The following is a 19453-nucleotide window of genomic DNA, read 5'->3' as shown; positions in this document are numbered from 1 at the left end:
TTTCACTACGTGATGATTGCTATGGTTGATCATTCTCACAGGTTATTTGGACCCTAACATCCTGTACCATTAGACAAGCCGTTAATACAATATTACGTAGTGCAACGACATGTTGAAGACTTCTAAGCGATTGAAGCATCTTAACCTGCTGTCATCCATGGCAGCCAACTTCTCTTGTGCCATTACTTGATACTGCTATGTGATTTGTAGTAGAACAATGGGTGGAGAATAACCCAGTGCTTCAGTATGGTCGTGAACTGGTGCACTTCCAGCCTTTCGCATCGTTGTACATTGAGTTTTGAGGCTAATAATAGTCTCGACTCCATTCAAGCCAACGTAGTTCATTGCAACGAAGAATTTCTTTTCGTGATCTCTTTAGTGTTTCCATGCCTCATCTGCAAATCAAGCTGCTACAATTTTCGTATCGCACGATTCGCACCCTCCACCATTTTCGCTCAGTCAATGGGATGGACTCAGGTAGGCGACCGGCAGCTTTTGGGACAGACCACTCATGGCTATCAAGCAGCTTATAGCCGCTATTTGTACGGGAGAAAGTTTGCTTAGTGGTTTTCTGACCCCTTAAAGGTTCTGAGACCTTGGTACAAATACATCGATGCCAGGGGGTCATGACCTTATTTTCCAACCTCTTAAGAGGCATGCTATGGAGAGAGTCCGACATTGTAAAGAAATGTAAGTCAATATACCTGGAACAGCATCTGCAACTATACCCTGAAATATAACCAAATGGTCTCGAATGGTCGTTAACTGTGACGGCATACGGCAGAGAGCACGGACAGGGTTAGGGGTGCAGGGAGCAGAGGGAGCAGGAAGAAGGTTGCGACCAATAGGAGAGCAGGGAGACTGTGGCCAATGGGAGAGCAGGAGGAAGGCACAGGCCAGGGCAAGGATATCTTGGAGAGCAAGACGGGCCACACACAAACCTTCCTTTCCTTTTTCCTTCTTTATCTTACGATTACATTAGCTACAGGGATACAGTACTGGCCTTGAAATATTGGCACCTTAGCTTAGTGACATTAACGGGCCTCGAATGGTACTTACTATCTTTCGAAAGATAGTTAGGAGGTTTATTTTCTATTTAGGTAGAAATGTGTAAGTCGACAGTTATTGCATATAGGATGACAACTTGAAGGAAATCAAAGAAATGAAAAGAGTGGTGGATAGGTACTCTGTTGAAAGAAAACACGAAGGATGGGTGGAAAAAATATAATCTCAATAAAATCCTACCTGTAATGTCATTTGGATAGGGGGTTTCGAAGCAAGGTAGACCACGCCTCCCAACACCCCGTTCTGACTTTCATAGATATATAGGCTGTTGGTCTTATGGGGATGATGTTTGTGCCTTCTTCTATGTGTGGATCACAATCAGAGGTTGTTGAAAATACCTTATTGTCGAATACCTACATACTTTCCAGCCTGAAGCAGAAATGTGTAGGTAGTTAGCGACGAACTCGGGGGAGTTCATTCATAACGTAGATTCGAGAAAGCACATCTTGCCACTTGTTTACAGAGATTTGGTGATTACCTATCAACTGCCGAAACTCGTTTTCATTGTGAACTCTGTTATGAAGGGTTGCATGGAGTATTTTGCCTTCAAGGTCAGCCTAATGTATTTCCAAGAATCAAGCAGCAGGAATGCCCTGTCACGATAGGTGGAAGCATCTGTGCTCGACTATACTCTCCTATAACCGGAGGCATGGAAAGGAAAATGCCACCAATACTCTCTCATGATTCCGTTGCTTATCTCCGCGGTAGATACTCAGCCCAGCATTGCGGTTGGCAGGCTCAATGGTGAGTACCGGCATATCCAGCCCCAACATATCACGACAACCCTGTTTCTTACGGTTCACTGTTACCAAAACAGATAAAAGGGGATCATCGCATTCTGAATGTTGATGTATTGACTGTCATCGACACTTTCAACTATCAGTTTCAACACCATCATGATCGTCTCGACAGCTGTTGCATGCGCTCTGGCGGCGGTCGTGACGGCATATACTGACATCCGCCACAAGCGATTCATGGTCAAGAATATTGATCCTATCGTTTATCCTGGGCAGTACCGTTCTCATATGCACTCATTCTTTGGATCCGATGCTGTGACCAAAGACCTGCCCACCACGGCCGACCTGCAGAAAGGCTGTGCCTCTGGAGAGAACCCCAACGATTTGTCAGTGTACTGTAAGTTTTCTTATTCTTCTTGTTGTTCATGTGTCAGGCGGCTAAAGCGAAACCAAAATCATCAACATTGAAGGGATTCCAACCCTTTACTATGTACGGGGACCAACCGACTTTGTGGAGGTGAATCCGGGCATGTTCAGCACATACTATGAAAACATCGACAAGGCCGAGATTCCATATCCACAAGACTTTTTTGCCATTGCAGGAAATGCAACAGCGAGAAGCCAGAGTGATGTGAACGAGGGCACCACTGGTCTGACATGGTGGTGTGAAAATGGGCCTGAGGACAGACAGAACCGTAATCGAGCTCTCATGCCTCGCGTGACGTGCAGCGGCAATATCCAAGTCATTCTTCGGTTTCCGGATTGCGTCCAGACAAGCAACATCAAGAACTATGCCTACACCGCAGCGAACGGTGGCCGTTGTCCCTCAGGTATGAAACGAATTCCGCAGCTCCGGTTCTCTGTTCGATACAATGTTCGCAGCCTGCTTCCCAAAGGTTGGTCCGGCACTCCACCTCTGAAGTTGGCTTGCGGCGAAGTAGGCGAAGGGTACTGCTTTCATGGGGATTTCATCAATGGGTGGTTTGACGACGCTCAGAAAAATCTGCTGATGGCCACGAGCCGCAACCAGTGGATGAGAGTTGACGGCGCCAGGGGGGAAGGGAAAGCGGGGACAACATGTGGGCCAAAAGATCGGGAGCCGGCAAAGGGAACAAGTGACTATCTTACAAGTGTCGACATGATGAAGATGCACTAGACAGCATATCAATAGTGTAGAGTTTCATCAAGGCTTGGTCTTGCCTTGATCTCCTCGCACCTTCCACTCGCTCCCAAGTTCGCTGCAACACTGCGAATCGTCTAACTGTGTTTAGACAGCTGAACTTTTGGATCAGTTGCTCGTTTGTGCATCTTGCAGGCTTGCAGCAGCCTCAGCACTACAGCGCGCTTAAATCCCAAATCAGACGAGTCAGGTGTGTGGACACTGGCGGGAATCGATCGATCGTGATGTGTCGCTCCCTTCTCCACTCGCCCTGCCAAGGAGAGGCCAATGACAAGTGTCGGTCAGAGACACCACAACAGCCACGTCACGATGCCACTCGATATGGGCCCGCGCTAATCGCCAACCGCCCTGCCAAGGCCGTCCACGTTAGCAGACTCGGCAGACTCTGGCAGTCTGGGCCCCGTTATCACAGCGGGGAACGGTCTTTTGGGCTCCAAAGTAGATCCCAAGTGTGTTCGTGTTTGGGGTTGGGCTCTGGCTGATTTTCTTGTACAAACTTCATTGGGTACACGGCAACGGCACTTCATCCTTGGCGCGTGGGCCCAGTCATCTGCAACGTCTATGGATGTCAGCACATTGGTGCATGCCGTGTTGGAGACTTTGGGCAGGAAGCGGGTTTCGCTTTTGCATCGTGGAGATTCTCGGTGGGTATCAGGAGACCTGCTCAAGAGTTCAAGATGGTTGTTAAATAGAGAGCAGTTGTTCATGGACAACTTACCTCTTTTTCCTCCCAGACACAATCACATCTTCACTCATCAACCTTTACCCACCCACCACCGCTTACCACCATCAACATGATTGACGCCCAGGAACTTGTAGGTCTCCCCTGACTCGAAGCGCATGCGCAAATGAAAGACTGACATTGTCCAAGCGTCGCCGCTGGTCGGACAAGACCGAAGCCGTCTTCACCTCTGCGGACCTCAGCAACTACGTCGAAATCCCCGCCCGCAACTATGAGCGCACATTCGACTTTCAGGGCTGCAAGTCCATCGTCTTTCTTAAGGGCGAGCGCACCGGTACCGAAGAGGATGTGATTCTCATGTCCCAGGGCACCGGCCGCATGGTCCTTCCTGCCGGCGTGCAAGTTCTCGTCACCGACGGCTACACCAAGTGCAGCTCTAATCCTACCGACGCCGCTCGTTCTGGCTCCACCGTCACCTCTTCCACCCCCAAGCCTGTCGTGGGTAAGGATGACGGTTGGACTGTTGTTGCCCAAGCCGATGGGTACTAGAGCCGGCGCATCAACATGACCTCCCGGGATGCACGCAGCGCCCCCTTTCTTTCTCAACCAGCCTCTGGTTCAGTGAGCTTCACCTGAGGAGTCCATCGGTCACTCTTTCTTCGATTCTGTGCGGCTTTTAGTGGTCCGCGGTTCTTTGGGATACATTTACGATTTTTGGGCTTGGGTACCTACTTTGTGAGGACAGCATTGGGATTACATTTGGGATATTGGATATCAGCATCACCAGCATCAGCATTTCTGCATCATGAGCATGACCATCGATAGAGAATACAACTGTTTTGACTTTTTTCATTTGACACTGCCAGACTATGTACTGACTCGGATTGACTTGGATGTCGGCTATATCACGATATCCGTATTAACCGGGGCATCTTCCACTGGCGGCTATTCGCCTTGACCTCCAGAATTCCTACTGGGAATTCTATCTGGGACAGGGTAAAACTCGAAACTCTCGGCGTTGTCAGTGCTCAGTTCGCCAAGTGATTATGCCCAAGCGAACACCGTAGCAAGATGCTGGGTAAACAGTTTGATATCTTCTCCATCTCATCTGAATAGAACCGACCAGCGGAACAAGTCAAGAAACGAAAGCTCATCATCATGGCTAGTAAGTATATCTTTTGACAATGAGGACGGCAGGTCGCTGACATGACTCCCAGAACCCACATACCGTCTGGCTTTCAAGTTTTCACCCATACTTTGGTCTTTTTTCTTCCTGACTATCAACCATGTTTCTGCCCTTCAAACCACATGTCCTAATCCTCTACTCTCCCCATTATCTGCTGCACCGAAGCAGTCACCTCTTTTAGTGGATGACGAATCAGATTCCTTCGACATTCCCAATCTGCCGTGGACCCACCAACCTCTCTGCTCAACGTCCTTCTCCGACATTCCAGGCGAGAAGTTTTGTGTCTTTTCGTCCGCGTCGTACAATCTAGGGGCTGGAGTGTCCTTTCTGACAACTCCAGAAACTGCTGCTGGCCTGGTGGTGGCCATCGACAGAGCTGCGGACCATTGGCTAGAGAGAAGACATTTCAAACCTCAGGAGGAGTTTCAGCATCCCGATCTGCCATACGCCATCATATCTATTCCCGGAAAGGGAAAAGGAGTCATCGCAACCAGAAAGATCAGCCGGTTTGAAACCATCATGCGCGCTTTTCCTGCCGTGATTGCGGATAACGCTTTCTTCCCCCGGGAAGAGGAGGACGAAGCAGGTGTCAAATTCAAGGTGACAGAGGGAGGCACGCGCAAGGCCACACCAGCAGGAGAATCTGTGAGAGCAAAAGGTTTTGTAAAAGGTAGAAAATATTACCAGCGAGCGTTGGAGCAACTGGGGGACAGACAACGGGTTTTGAACCTGGCGAGGAGCAGAAAAGGTGAAATGCATGTGCTGGAAGATGTGATCCGGACCAATGCCTTTGGCATGACAGTCAACGGTCGTGATTGCAAAGGGCTGTATCCCGAGATTGCGGTTTGTCTCATGTCTTCCTATTTTCCACACGCGAAGAGTGACTGACAGAACATAGAGGATGAACCACGCTTGTGATCCCAAGTAGGTCTCGGAGCCACCATTTTTCAGAGAAGTCAAGAGTGGCTGATTGTTCTAGTGCCTTTCCACGCTTCACCTCCAACGATTTGGTCATGTCGGCGATCGCAACGAGAGATATCATGCCGGGAGAAGAGATCACCATCAGCTGTAAGGTTTCCAGAAGTTCATCCGGACGCCCTCAGGTACTGCTCTCTAACATACATAGATATCCCGCTGGGCATGCCCACGTCATACCGTGCCAAATCGCTGGGCAACTGGCATTTCAACTGTACCTGTGCACTTTGCACGGCCCCGGCCGAGGCCAGAGACGCGTCCGACTCTCGTCGCGAGCGGCTGATGGAGCTGTTTTATGCCATGCAGGACTCAGAGACCCAATATGACGCTTTGGTGGATTGGACCCGAGAGTTCATCGAGCTGGCACAGGTGGAAAGGCTTATTACCAAGATTGGGGAATACTACCAGGTTTTCATGAAGTTATACTATGATAAAGGGGACCCGGAGAGCGCGAAAAAGTACGGAGAGGCTGCATTGTACTTTGCCGAGATCTTTTCAGACCCCGAGGGTGGATTCTGTACCAGTCTGAGAGAAGACTTGCAAGTAGTCGAGAAGGTTCTTGCAGAGAGCAAGGCAAAGTCGGGGTAAAATTGGGTTCCTAGAGCAGATCAAAGACTACCTACAAGTAGCTGAGCAACGTATGATGCTTGAAAGAGCGTAATATCAACGAGGGCGAACTATCAGAAGATTTTCCAGTACAGATATTGGTAAAGACAGAGAGAAACCTAAAGTAGACAATCGAGAGCAAGGCTGAGCAACCACCGTCTAAGCGTTAAAAGGAAGAGCCACAAGCGATCTTTTAGGAACATGAGGCTTTGTAACATTGCCAAGCGGGATGGTAGAGTTGGGAAAGAAGGCAAAGTCAACCTTTTGTTGATCATGGCGACGCGAAAGTATACCGGTAGGGAGAGGCAGACTAGCTGCCGTGGTTGACGGGAACGGGATTGATGTCGAGACTGTTGAGGTTGGGATTGGCAATGAGAGAGTTGGCGTGGTGATTGGAATTGTGAGAGATGGGGTTGGTATAGGCAGGGTTATCGTAGTGAAGATCTGAGGAGATTGGATGGCATGACGCTTGTACCACTTTTTGAAGAACGGATTGGTTGCATTGTTGCCAAGGTGAATCGTCGAATTCGCAGAAACGGTTGAATTGGCGGAAACAGTCGTCGAGTTGCCTACGTTATCAGGAAGAGTTGTGTTGTGTGATGCGATCGGCCCTGACACATACTCGAGACTGTTGCCCGTATCTCTTTTCAGGGGCTTGAGAAGTCCTGAGCCAAGTTTGCCAGGTCGTGAATGTAACTGAGGAGAGCTCGACAGGAATGCGCAATCTGTTTTCGACCTTTTGTCTACCACATGACAAGGGGGAAGGTCTTGGCCGCTGTTAGCTGCAAGTTGAAGCTTGAGTTTGTAAAAGTCAAGCTTACCTTTGATGAAAGCATCCTTGCCAAATGTGTGACATTGTTCGAGATATTGCTTCCTTGCTTGGATAAAGGTATCGTCAAACAGCTTGACCCATGGACTCCAGCTTAGGGTCAGCACCGATGACTGTGTTTGGGACCTGAGACAAACTCACTTATCCACAGTGCTGCAGTCAGCTAAACATGCGGCATGTACAAGTTGCCCGCGTTTGACATAGCCGATAGAAGGGCAGTTGTCAAACGCGCACATTCGCTTCACGAGATCAGGCTTCACAACCGTGCAATGGACCGAGGCCACGCTCTGTCCACACAACAAAGCAAGGTTGAAAACGGCAAGGAATTTCATCCTGGGCTAGAAGGATTGGATGGCAAAGATGGGAGCGCTGGTGACGAGTACTCATCCATCATTCACTTCTTTCTCCTCTTATATGCCCAGACATTATTGTTGCCCCGGTTGATCCTGCCGTGTCTGCCTTTCCCTTTCCCAACCTACATACCGAAACCCGCATCTATGACTATGCTGATAAGACTTCAACCAAAGGTGATTGCGATTCACAGGTACAACGCAGAAAGGTTGGCGATCCAAGCGCTGGACTGGCGGTTAAACTATCCGTACCCCTGTTCGGCGATTGGAGATAGCATCAAGATAGGCGCGGTTTTGAAGCTGTTATAAAAGGTTAAATTTGCTACCTGCACCGCCATTTGCAGACTCACCTTGCCAACACAGATCGGGTAATGGCTGCCACAAAAACGACTTACCCCTGAAATGCCAAGCCAACTTTCCGAATGTCTTCACAACATAATGACGACATCAAGTTGTGGTATATGCCGGCAAATAGGCGAAAGCTCTGAGCCGAGACGAGACTCTTTTAATCCCCTGGATAACTGCCGAGTGTCTCTTTCAATGACTGCGACATTGTGTTGCAACGGTTGGCCACACAATATGTTCTCTTGGCTCTGTGTCGCTCAATCAGCATTTCGAGAATGCGGTTCTGTCTAAGAGAACCCGATAACATGCCGTCTAAAGGCAAGATGGTTTGCCATTTCACCAACACCGCCATGAGACAAGTTGAAGGCGTGCAGTTATAAGCGAAATGGCCGGGAGGGGATTTTTTTCCGCCAGTTGGATGAAAGCCAGTGATCATGAACCTGCTCACAGACCGGACCATTTACTCCTGGATGTATTTCAAGTTGTCGAAAGCGGTGTTATTTTGGATAAGAGGTTACTCTGCGAGCGGCAACCAATTCAAGGCTACGGAAGGAAGGGTGATAGATCCAGGGAGTGTCCCTGAGATGATGAATTTGCGATCAATACCGGACTCAAGAAACCGCAGACCAAAATTTCAAAGCTGAGCCTGCCAGAACTCCATTCCAAGTTCAAACTCTCTGCCCTCCTCAGCGGGCCTCATCACCACCCCAAGTCCAACCAACGAATTCACCCAGTAGTACCGTTCGCTTCCCGCCTCCATGCCGATTCTGACTAGAGTCCGCTTCCGTGCATCATCAGACTGTCTTTCCCCAGAAAGAGTGACCTGGATAAACTCCCCGTCGTGGGTTTTGAATGTGGTCCTGACATCAGCTGTAAAGCTCTTGTCTGGATCAAGGCCATACTTCGGATCAAGCAGGGCCCAGTCCGCACCGATCGGTAAGATGGTACCTGGATTTGTCAGCTGTTCTGTCGAGAGGTTGTGGTGGTGAGAGATAGGTACCCTTAAGTCTAGGTCCCCAGAAGGTGCCGTTCAAGATGGGAATAACCAGCCGAATGCCTCTTGGTCCGCTTCCAATCGGGATAGCGTCACCCAAAGTAAAATTGACCGAGCAAAGATGGTTCAGCGACGGGGGTTTGGGGGACTTTATGCCCTGCACGGCTGATGAAGCCGTGGACGAGAACAAAAGACCTGCGAGAAGTGTGAAGCTCTTCATGATGCCAGAGATGAGAAGTCTGGTTCTAGTCTAAAGCATCTCCAATATCTTGGACTGCCTGAGCCCTATATATTCAGTTGCTCTTGCCCTCTTTCGCTGATGCCATAACAACTGCCTATGCGCTCCTGTTGGCCCAATTTGTCAGAAGGAGCACCCAGTTTGTCATCTTGTGTAGCTCCTACGTCGATTCAAGAAGACAGTCCCAATTTGGTAACGAAGGATTTCATTGCGAGCCGTCGGACTCGCTTTTGCATTTCTCAGCCGTTGATGAATATGACCAATGCTGATGTTGACGATGCGTGTTTGCTGGTGGTTTTGATCGTCGTCTCATCAGCTCCGCCGAGTCAGCTCATCCGTGGACTTGACCCACCATGACGTAGCTAGGCTCTCACCCCTCACTTCCAATGGTCCTGAAGCCCAACTACGAGTGCTAGGAAATTCGGCATGAGGGAGGCCTTTTAAACGGTCGAGAACAGCCTTGAAGACATTCCGGTTCCTGGCGAATATGTGTCATGTCGGACCGAGGTCATACGGGTGCGGACGCCGGTGCTTTCCACTATTTTCCGAGCCAAGCTGGCGACACAGGTGCTGTGCCTTGCGCCGCGTTTCTCCACCCACGCCGACATGACCGGCCGAGATGATGGGTGGTTTGACATCATGGGAATACGGTGAGAGTGTGCAGAAAAAAAATACACTGCCCTGCTCGTCCGTCCGGCTTCGCAAAGCCCAAAAAAGCCTCTTGGGCCATCGGACCGACCATGTCTTGATGACATTGCCAAGAGATGGGGGGTTCAACTGGGTTCTGTCAGAAATCCCAACAGTTTCTTCAGTTGGCAGCTGTCAAAAGCCTGCATGACAGGCCGCAGGAATCACTGCCGGGCCGCAGCACATGCCGAAGCCAGTGCTTTGGCTCAACACCCCACCTGGCCAGCCCGCGGGGTGCCGGTGGACATGGTGGGGTGATTCTCCTGGACCGGGATGCCCCGCTCCTGCCAGCGACTTGTCGGTGGTCTTGCAACTCGTCTGAGCAACCGCGACAGAGTCCAGGTGCGTCATACAAAGCCCTCATTTTCCTTCCACTCCCTTCTCGTCTCCTTACATTCATCTTTGGATCAGTCACTCCGATATCCTTCAGCAATCACCGCACAATTAGCTTTTACCTGTCTACCGATATCACAATGGGCATCCTCGATGTAAGCCACACCCTAGACCTCCTGTCGTCTAGCAGCAGCTGACATGTACTTTTTAATAGGAGCTTAACCTCCCCGCCGGAGTCATCTACGTACGTCCAACCCCAAATCCGCATATCCGCAGCCAATTCTCCGACAGAACCTCCTGACCGGTATTCTCTTGCTGCTTGTGTAGGGCGACCATGTTCTCCAGCTTTTCCAGCACGCCCGCAAGGTCGGGTTTGCGATTCCTGCCGTGAACGTCACCTCGAGCTCGACTGTTGTCGCCGCCCTTGAGGCTGGTAGGTTCCTCCCCAAGTCCCATGTGTGATTTTGCTAACCTTGACCCCCAAGCCCGTGACTCCAAGGCTCCCATCATCCTCCAGACATCGCAAGGTGGAGCGTAAGTCACCATTGGTTTGCTCTACAATTCTCCTTGCAAGTGCTGACTTTGGCGACTAGCGCCTACTTCGCTGGAAAGGGCATCAAGGACAGCTCTGAGAAGCGTGAAGGTGAGTCCCCCCATCTCTTGTTTCTAGTGGTGTTTGATGCTGAGGATTTGTAGCCTCCGTTGCTGGCGCGATAGCTGCCGCCCACTACATCCGTGCCATCGCCCCTTCGTACGGCATCCCCGTGGTGCTCCACACCGATCACTGCGCGAAGAAGCTCCTTCCATGGTTCGATGGCATGCTCGAGGAGGACGAGAAGTTCTTCAAGAAGAACGGCACGCCCCTTTTCAGCAGTCACATGCTTGATCTCTCGGAGGAATCCGTCGAAGAGAACATTGAGACTTGCGTCCGTTACCTGAAGCGCATGGCTCCTCTTAAGCAGTGGCTCGAGATGGAGATTGGTATCACTGGCGGCGAGGAGGACGGTGTCGATAGTAGGTAACTTGGTGACACAGAGATGCGCTTTGCTAACCTGAGGTATCCAGACTCTGGTGTTGACAACTCCGCTTTGTACACACAGCCCGAGGACATCTTGCAGATCTACAACGCCTTCAAGGACATCTCACCGTACTTCAGCATTGCTGCTGGCTTCGGCAATGTTCACGGCGTCTACGCCCCTGGAAATGTCAAGCTGTATGTCTTACTCTATGCTAAAACGCGCACCGTGTGAGTCAACTTACTAAACCACAATCTCATCTTGCCAGTCACCCTGAGTTGTTGGGCAAGCACCAGGCCTATGTCAAGGAGCAGCTGAAGTTCTCCGAGGACAAGCCCGTCTTCTTTGTCTTCCATGTGAGAATCCTCCCTTCGTCGTCCTACTCTGGGCTCGCATACCCAGGCTGCAGGACCTCTACTCTTGGCGCACGTTCACCACGGTTTGTTCTTGAACAGGCCTCGAAACGATGAGGCTCTCTTGCCTCTGAGCTACGTGATTCCTTCACACTCGAGTACTTTTGGTTCTTTACAAACTGGGATGCGAGCCAAGGTCCTTGCCAGAGACGCCAAGACCGATTATGCTAACGAGTTTGTCACAGGGCGGATCTGGTTCTTCCTTGTCAGACTACCACACTGCGATCAGCCATGGGTAAATTGCCCCTGCACATGTCAAGACTAGCCCGTTCGAGATGCTAACAAGAGAATAGTGTCGTCAAGGTGAACGTAGACACCGACTTGCAGTGGGCTTACTTGACGGGCATCAGAGACTATGTCACCAACAACATTGACTATCTCAAGACCCAAGTCGGAAACCCCGAAGGCGGGAACAAGCCCAACAAGAAGAAGGTGAGTGTAGTGACGTGTCCCCACATTTCTTGTTTTGGTTATACTGACAACCATCAAGTACGACCCTCGTGTCTGGGTCAGAGAGGGTGAGAAGACCATGAAGGCCAAGGTTGAGGACTGCCTCAAGGCGTTCAAGACTGCCGGCACCTTGTAAGGTGTGCCGTGGTAGGCATGGGGCAATAGGTGGACAAACACAATTGCCCGTGGGGGAGGGTGAACAACGGGACAACCTTGCTCAAAAGGCCATGTGGGTTTCTCAAATTATTACCTAGAACCAAGATCCAATGAGACTGCGATGCCCCCATCTTGACTTTTCGCCAGCATTTTACAGGTTCCATGCAATAGGAATATAATGGGCAAGTATTACCAGTTGATCTCTAGTCTCTCCAGTATTCCTCATTCGCACATGTCACTGATGGTCTCGTTTCTTGACTGCATCTTTCCATGCTGCGCTGATGGCAGTCCAGTACTTGTCCGGGTGGGCTTTCATGTGGCCAACATGGGGGGTGCCCTCAAAGGTCTCGGCCGACACGTCCCATCCCTTGCTTTTTGCATCTGCCGCGTGCCTTTCAATATCCTCCCAATGAATGATGTCGTCTTCTTTGCTGTAGAGGTATAGCCGTTTCGAGGTGATGTCGGACAATGATGGATCGTTTACGGCGGCTACAGAGAACACTGCTGCAGAAGTAGCTCCCATGATCTGACCAACGCCATGCAGCGTTGCGAGGAACAGCGCCGCCATCGCCTGGATGACGATAAAGGGGAGAAAAGGCAAGACTCTCGAAGCTCCTATTGCCATGGCTCGTGACCAAGGAGCAATGTTGGGAAGGAAGGCGGTGCTCCCTGGTGTTGAATCAAGGACCATGAGGTCATAGGGGAACACCTGAGCTGGTTCAGTGGGCTGGGCTCTAGTAAAAGCGTACATGGTGGCGGCCAGGTTCATCCCTCCAGTGTTGGACATGACTTGCAGGAGGATTCGTTCTTTGGACTCGGCCTTGGAGGGCACGGCAGAGGAGCCAAGGGAGGAAATGGGCCCGTAGAGGGCCTCGATCACGGGTATCATGGTTTTTGAACGAGAGTCGAGGGTCTGGTACAGCGTCTTGAGGATCGGAGAGAAGATGAGGACCAAGCGGACATAGGGAAATAGCGTCGTGTAGCCAGTAACATATTTGGACAGATGTTTCGGCGCGGCATCCCCCCAGCCATATATGATCACGGTTGTTGGATCGGTTTCGTGAGCGCCTGGGGGAGGAGAGGAAACGGGCTCTTGAACGTAGACTTGCTTGCTGAGGCGGGTGAAGGTTTTCAGCAACGGTGCTTCATCGGGATGATTTTCGGGCCCCGAGGCGGGAGGCGGTGGCGGTTCGGCGTTGGTCATCGTGGTGGTCAGTCAGGTTGAAGCGCTGGGAGTTTGCGAATGTCAACAAAGCCAAAGAAAAAAGTACACCACCGTAAACTGGACCTGGGATAATTTATCGTCAGTCAACCAATGTTCTACAAAGCACCCTGCCCCTTCTTCCCCAACAAAGCATGCTGGCAATCCACATTTGCGAACATCTCGGGTGGGGCTGGGAAGAAGTTGAACTCGAACCGCCTGCTGCGCTGCAGGGATGCGTCCATCTTGTCAACCAGCAGTGTCGCCAATCGAGACAAATCAGCATGGAAAATGTGAGGTGAGCCCAAATAGCAACGACTTGGATAGCAGGTTCTGGAATTGTTGGGATTCCAAGAGTTTGAGGTGCGGTAGACAACGTTGCAGTTGACATGTGAAGATGGGGTTTCCATGGTCTTCAAGGATGTGAATCGCAGCTGTGGTTGACAGAGCCGAGGTCCAACTTCCAAGGGTCCCTGCTTGGTTGGCAAGAGATGGGAGTAAAGCCAATCATGTATGGTAAAACTAGTATTTGTTTTCAATAACTAGGGCAATTGGTCTAGGGGTATGATTTTCGCTTCGCATCCATACAACTGCGTCCTGTGAAAGGTCATGGGTTCAATTCCCATATTGTCCAAACCTTTTGATCATTGATGATCAAGAGTCTTTATTTTTTTTTGCCGGCAATAACTCCCTTGGTGTGGTCTTTTGATACAGGCACACTCAGTTTTTATAACATTCCTACTTGGCTTGATCAGGACCAGGCTGCATCAGGTGGTGGTGGTGGACGAACGGACTTCGGATTTCTTTCTACGGCAGCCGAGGTCAGCTGTGGGTCTATTTGCTTGATTATTCTACCACATGGAGCTCTTATGTATAGTTGAGCTGCAGGTCTGTATGTAATAAACCTGTTTACAGGTCCATCAGATCTTTCAGAGTCTTGTAGCAACAAATCAGACAGTACTTCTTTGCACCTGTTATCATGTCTGCCCTCATCCCTTTTTCCCAAGCCATCAAGGTGGAGAGACTCGACTCTCACACATACAAAACTAACCTGCTGGACTCCTATTGCATTGGGACTGGTATGATTCCGTCCTTTCTCGGTTGCCCTCTTATACCTAGGTACTCTGACTGACATCAACTGCAGTCCCCAATGGCGGGTATTCCGCATCTTGCCTGTTGGAGGCAGCCCGTTTGCATTTGGCATCAAAACACCAAAAAGATGCCATGACGTCGCATTTTCAATTTCTCAATCGAACCGAAGTTGGCCCTGCTATCATCATCATCTCGGAAACCAAGCCAGGAAGACAGTTCTCGATGCTTCATCTGACACTCTACCAACGAGGACTACTTGACCAAGCGCCCTGGATTACCAAGGGAACGTCCCGGGCCGAGATCACGGCCTATCTGACCATGACGGATCTCTCCAGAGAGCAAGGACTCACACTGCCCACTGTGTGGTCATTGCCGTCCAAGACTGCCTCACCAGACTTTTCCCTGTTGAAATCAAAGAGACAGGATGACAACTGGCGGGAGCTCGACCTTGGATCTTCCGGAGCGTTTGGCACATACGCACGGGTTTTGGACAACTGCCATTTTTACTTTCCAAAGCGGGGACAGGAGCACCCGAGTGTAATCGACCTGTGGATGCGATTCAAGATCCCGTCAGAGGGGTTCACAAACTCTTCCCTCGGGCTCGTCAGTGATGCTTTCCCCTACGTCGTCGAAGCGTTTCGGCCCCCTCCAGGCGGCGAAACAGATAAGCCATTCAAAGCGACCGAGATGTTCTGGTATCCGACGATCGTGATGAGTCTGGAACTGAAACGTTCGCTGCCCGAGGAAAAGGGGGTTGAGTGGCTCAGGTTGAGGATGCAAAGCAAAGAGATCAGAAACGGAAGACTGGACCTGGAAGTGGTGATTACGGACGAAAAGGGGGAGTTGATCGGGGTCAGCAACCAGGTCAATTTGATCCTGGGCAGCGAAAGAAACACCGGAGGCCGGGAGATTGGGAAGATCTGAGGCCGTGTCGGGATCACATAGTACCTGGGCCACGTTGCATTGGAGGGTGTCTTTAGCCGGAAGTTACGCGGGTAGGACCACCCCTTCGTCAACGTCTTCTGTATAAACCATTCAGCGACAATATGGTATCCAGTCAAAATGTTGCCATGGGTTTCCGTGGCGTTCATGTTGTGTCCCAGGTTCAGGTGTGGCAATATCGGTAGGTAGGGTAGGTACACTCTCACCTACAGGCTACCCACTGTTTCACCGCCACCAAAAAGACCACCAGCTACCCAAGTTCCATGCAGAATTCATTCAATCCTGGTTGTTTTGCAACAAACGAGTGGTGCGGGAACAGCCAACAGGCGAACCCCACCTGAGGACAACGCTGGGACACCCTTCATGCCCGTTCTCCCCCTTTAAATTGATAAAGTCCTCTTGTCTGTTCCCAACTTCTGCAGCAAATCTGCCTATTGAGTCATCCGCACTGTAAGTCTGCACAAGTGATTAACCTGAGCCTGAAATCAGACTCACAGATAACAGAAACAAAAGAAATGGCGAGCCATCTTGTGCTCTGGGCCTTGCTCCCGGTTGGCGTGTATCTTTTGGCGACGGTGTGGCATCGCAGGTTCAAGCAGTATGCCCACTTTCCACAGCTTACCCCGTCTTTTATTTGGGGACACATGAAGACCATTCATGAGTTTACAGTCAAAAACAATGACCTCCCTGATCTGCATATTGGTGAGTTGCTATCCAGATCTTGTATTACTCCTGTACTCTGGTGACCAGTCGCTAATAGATAAACAGACTGGATCTTCCGTGACATGGTCAAAGCTGCCGGTAACCCTTCTGTGCTTCTCGTCGACCTCTGGCCAGCCAGGTATCCCATGGCCGTCATTTCGTCTCATGAGGTGGCCGAGCAGCTGTCGAAAGCGACGAAGCAGTATCCTTGGAGCGCCCCAAAATCCCCTACTATAGCCGACCTTGTGGACCTCATCGGGCCTCACTCCATCTTGTCCAAGCAGCGAGAGGAATGGAAGTCGATGAGAAAGCAGTACAACCCTGGATTCGCGCCGAAGCACCTCATGACCTTGCTCCCCTGTATCATTGACAAGACTGAGATCTTCCTCGGTAGACTGAACAAGCTCTGCGAAAATGGCCAATCTTTCCCCTTGACCGACCTCATTATCAGCTTGACATTTGACATCATCGGGGCGGTGACGATGGGCATCGACTTTGACGCCCAGATCCCCGACTCTTCCAGAGAGGGCGAGTTCATCAGGGTTTATGATCAACTAGTCCAGACATTTCATGGAAGAAGCAACATGCTTCCGTGGTGGTGTTATCCAAAGCTGGCCCTCAAACGATTCCGTCTTGGGAAAAAGGTCGACTCCCTTCTGGAACAGATGATTCGGCTGAAGCATGGCGAGGAGCAGCCACAGGAAAAGCGCAGTGTGCTGAGCCTGTCACTGCAGGGACACGACGTGCTCGACGAGCAGCTGCTGGCTCAGACAATCGATCAGGTAAAGACGTTCCTGTTTGCAGGGCACGACACGACCTCGATTCTTCTCGCTTGGGCATTCTACTTTCTTCATCGGTACCCCAAAGCGCACGAGGCACTAGTTGCAGAGCTGGATGCCCTCTTCGGCCCCGAATCAGGTGAAAGCTTCGAGCTGATGAAGCACAAGCTGCTGAGTCCGGGAGGGGATGAATTGCTCAACAACATGGCCTACACCACCGCCGTCATCAAGGAGACGCTGCGCCTATGCCCACCAGCTGGTACGGCAAGGATGGCGCCACCAGGAAGCAACTTCGTTGTGCAAACCCCTGAAGGACAACAACTGTGTCTCGATGGCATGGTGGTTTATAACTGCGCCACCATCATACAGCGAGACGCTCAAGTGTTTGGTGATACTGCGGACGAGTTCATGCCGGACAGATGGCTAGGCGACAAGAGCGGGATTATGAGCTCGAGCAACGACGGGGACAGCACCATCGAAGAAGACAGACGGTTTCCCGCCAGCTCTTGGAGACCGTTTGAACGCGGTCCCAGAAACTGCATCGGCCAGGACCTTGCCACGATCGAAGCAAGGGTCATCATTGCGTTTGTGGCAAGAAAATACACCTTTTCCAAGGTGGGCTTGGGAGAGCTGGAAAGGAATGAAAAGGGAACTTTCATTCTTGAACCAACACGAAAATGCCGTCTCAAGGGCAAACCAGTGTACAATGTAAGCTTGTCTGTACATACCTATTTCACAGGTTTACCACTAACACGGGTTGCCAGAATCAACAGGTAACTGCTAAGCCGGTAGATGGGATGCTGATGACGGTGACGACGAAGTGATCACTCCATTGTTCAGTTGAAAGGGGTATTTTGGGCCTTGGGGTATCTGGAAATTTGCTTGAGCTTGGATCGCGGTATGGTTTGATGTGTTCAGTCCGCTCATGTCAGAATTTCAATATTAACAATGGTTGCGTTCGTTCCATACCGGATGTTGACATTGACTGCCCGCCTGAGTAGTCTATGTACAGCCTCACATGCGTAGCTTTTGACTGGGTAAATCGACACTGGCTGGAATAGCATGGAAAGGCGCAGAATCGGAGTAGCTTGGGGGAAAGACAGACCGACCTGTTCGAGGAGCGGGGTGTTGGAGGTAGACCGAAAATCCAGACAGTCATGTAGGTACCCAAAAGGGCGCGCGCTGACGTCAAATCCACACGGAGAGCTGTCTATTAACCCCCCTGTCATCCCCCACCCTAATAAGCCCAACTGCTGACATTTTATCTTTATCGGTTACAATTTTGGGCTCACACACCGCTTAATTCTCGTGATTTGGACCATTAAGTACCAAATAGACATTCAAATGTTGAGGCGGAGACGTGCGGAGGATGCCGACCTGGATCCAAAAGGATATCGTCTGCGGATGGTGGCCCTGAATTAAAAGCCACTGGCCCCCGCATCTAAGAGGTTCTTTTGCTTGCTTTTATTTTGCAGAAGGCCCAGAAACACTCAAAAATTCTACAACCAGATATAAACGGTTAGTTGAGTCTGCATCCTGGCTACCTTGACAGAGAGCCTCTCCTCAAGGGCAGTAGGAGAGGTTCCAATCTCAACCACGATGAGCATCAGCCAAGAGCCAAGTGATGGGCGGTTTTCTTCAACGTCTGCCGATGAGAGCCCGGGCCTCACAACGTTTTCCCTATTCTCACTTCTCCCCGCGGAGCTCCGTCTCAAGATATGGTCAGGCTTCCTTGTTCTCGTGTCTCAACTCACATGCCGCCAACTAATGGTTGAAGCTTAAAGGCGTCTCTCATTCTTTCCTCGTACAGTCGTCCTTCACACCCGCCGCACCCACTATGCTGATGACAACCACCAAGACCAACCCAAGTGGCAATCACGCTCCTTCAACCCTGTCGCTCTTTCGGTCTCTATAGAAGCCCGCCAGGCAGCTCTCAGGCACTATAATGTTGCGCTTCCCCTTTACGCTCCTACCGTCCGACACCACCTCCTAGACCCAGAGATCAATTCGGAACGGCCTGGCGACCTCCTTCCTTCCCGCTCGCTGTATCTCAACCTAGAGCATGACACAGTCGCCTTGCTCGGTGATCTCCATTACACCCGGTTGACGAACCTGTTGGATTGGCTCCGAAAGACGGGTGCATCCCCTCTGAGGAACCAAAAGGGTAGGGCGAGGGGGCTGAGAAGGTTGTCAATGAGCATGGCTCCCTGGGCTCACCCAGTGGGGGCAGCCACTCTCAAAGCGTTTTCGCGGACCATTTTTGCCGACCTGGACGAGTTTATCTTGTTTCTATATGCAGAGCGCGTGCCGCCGGCCGAGTGGAAGGGCGGTAAATGCGTGCTGCAGCAAGCGAGTGTCGATACTGATTACTATCGCCGCTTCCTCCTGAGCAGAGGCAAGCAGTTTGTTGATGGGGACGGGTGGATGAAGGTTGGCAAGAAGCCCATGAAGGTGGCCGAGATTCAGTTTGTGGATGGGTGGTGACTTATTACTCT

General features: G+C 50.8%; 10 protein-coding genes and 1 non-coding gene across 11 annotated transcripts; 7 read left to right on the top strand and 4 right to left on the bottom strand.

Annotated features, from left to right (window-relative positions):
* Positions 1-1961: 1961 nt before the first annotated feature.
* On the top strand, positions 1962-2958 carry QC762_000740 (uncharacterized protein; the record flags this gene model as incomplete). The annotated part of the gene is made up of 2 exons (XM_062882847.1): positions 1962-2199; positions 2273-2958. 2 exons carry the CDS (start codon positions 1962-1964, stop codon positions 2956-2958), a joined length of 924 nt encoding a protein of 307 aa, XP_062746566.1.
* Positions 2959-3122: 164 nt separating this feature from the next.
* QC762_000730 (uncharacterized protein) lies at positions 3123-4213 on the top strand (the record flags this gene model as incomplete). The annotated part of the gene is made up of 2 exons (XM_062882846.1): positions 3123-3797; positions 3854-4213. The coding sequence occupies exons 1-2, from the start codon at positions 3777-3779 to the stop codon at positions 4211-4213; spliced, it is 381 nt and encodes a 126-aa protein (XP_062746565.1). The 5' UTR covers positions 3123-3776.
* A 609-nt stretch (positions 4214-4822) lies between these two features.
* QC762_000720 (uncharacterized protein) lies at positions 4823-6544 on the top strand (the record flags this gene model as incomplete). The annotated part of the gene is made up of 5 exons (XM_062882844.1): positions 4823-4829; positions 4882-5693; positions 5749-5774; positions 5830-5918; positions 5977-6544. 5 exons carry the CDS (start codon positions 4823-4825, stop codon positions 6411-6413), a joined length of 1371 nt encoding a protein of 456 aa, XP_062746564.1. The 3' UTR covers positions 6414-6544.
* Positions 6410-7592, bottom strand: QC762_000718 (uncharacterized protein; the record flags this gene model as incomplete). The annotated part of the gene is made up of 3 exons (XM_062882842.1): positions 6410-7198; positions 7253-7347; positions 7402-7592. The coding sequence occupies 3 exons, from the start codon at positions 7590-7592 to the stop codon at positions 6591-6593; spliced, it is 894 nt and encodes a 297-aa protein (XP_062746563.1). The 3' UTR covers positions 6410-6590.
* An 829-nt stretch (positions 7593-8421) lies between these two features.
* On the bottom strand, positions 8422-9949 carry QC762_000715 (uncharacterized protein). The gene is made up of 2 exons (XM_062882841.1): positions 8956-9949; positions 8422-8903 (listed from the first exon to the last, which is right to left on the bottom strand). Exons 1-2 carry the CDS (start codon positions 9167-9169, stop codon positions 8590-8592), a joined length of 528 nt encoding a protein of 175 aa, XP_062746562.1. The 5' UTR covers positions 9170-9949; the 3' UTR covers positions 8422-8589.
* FBA1 (Fructose-bisphosphate aldolase 1) lies at positions 9397-12452 on the top strand. The gene is made up of 11 exons (XM_062882840.1): positions 9397-10362; positions 10422-10451; positions 10535-10640; positions 10693-10741; positions 10801-10850; positions 10904-11221; positions 11273-11420; positions 11492-11579; positions 11822-11871; positions 11930-12068; positions 12127-12452. The coding sequence occupies exons 1-11, from the start codon at positions 9952-9954 to the stop codon at positions 12220-12222; spliced, it is 1485 nt and encodes a 494-aa protein (XP_062746561.1). The 5' UTR covers positions 9397-9951; the 3' UTR covers positions 12223-12452.
* A 25-nt stretch (positions 12453-12477) lies between these two features.
* QC762_000700 (uncharacterized protein) lies at positions 12478-13446 on the bottom strand (the record flags this gene model as incomplete). The annotated part of the gene is made up of 1 exon (XM_062882838.1): positions 12478-13446. The coding sequence occupies one exon, from the start codon at positions 13444-13446 to the stop codon at positions 12478-12480; it is 969 nt and encodes a 322-aa protein (XP_062746560.1).
* A 542-nt stretch (positions 13447-13988) lies between these two features.
* QC762_0029570 lies at positions 13989-14077 on the bottom strand. Its single transcript has one exon. It is a non-coding gene; the product is annotated as a tRNA-Ala (tRNA).
* Positions 14078-14081: 4 nt separating this feature from the next.
* Positions 14082-15459, top strand: QC762_000690 (uncharacterized protein; the record flags this gene model as incomplete). Its single annotated transcript, XM_062882837.1, has 2 exons — positions 14082-14522; positions 14588-15459. The coding sequence occupies exons 1-2, from the start codon at positions 14423-14425 to the stop codon at positions 15457-15459; spliced, it is 972 nt and encodes a 323-aa protein (XP_062746559.1). The 5' UTR covers positions 14082-14422.
* A 533-nt stretch (positions 15460-15992) lies between these two features.
* Positions 15993-17921, top strand: QC762_000680 (uncharacterized protein; the record flags this gene model as incomplete). Its single annotated transcript, XM_062882836.1, has 3 exons — positions 15993-16179; positions 16246-17666; positions 17723-17921. The coding sequence occupies 3 exons, from the start codon at positions 15993-15995 to the stop codon at positions 17780-17782; spliced, it is 1668 nt and encodes a 555-aa protein (XP_062746558.1). The 3' UTR covers positions 17783-17921.
* Positions 17922-18219: 298 nt separating this feature from the next.
* Positions 18220-19453, top strand: QC762_000670 (uncharacterized protein). The gene is made up of 2 exons (XM_062882833.1): positions 18220-18679; positions 18743-19453. The coding sequence occupies exons 1-2, from the start codon at positions 18558-18560 to the stop codon at positions 19440-19442; spliced, it is 822 nt and encodes a 273-aa protein (XP_062746557.1). The 5' UTR covers positions 18220-18557; the 3' UTR covers positions 19443-19453.

This window comes from Podospora pseudocomata, assembly GCF_035222375.1.
Source record: "Podospora pseudocomata strain CBS 415.72m chromosome 2 map unlocalized CBS415.72m_2, whole genome shotgun sequence".
Lineage (NCBI taxonomy): Eukaryota > Fungi > Ascomycota > Sordariomycetes > Sordariales > Podosporaceae > Podospora > Podospora pseudocomata.
The sequence above is the reverse complement of the archived record's forward strand: the minus strand, read 5'-3'. Positions and strand labels throughout refer to the sequence as shown.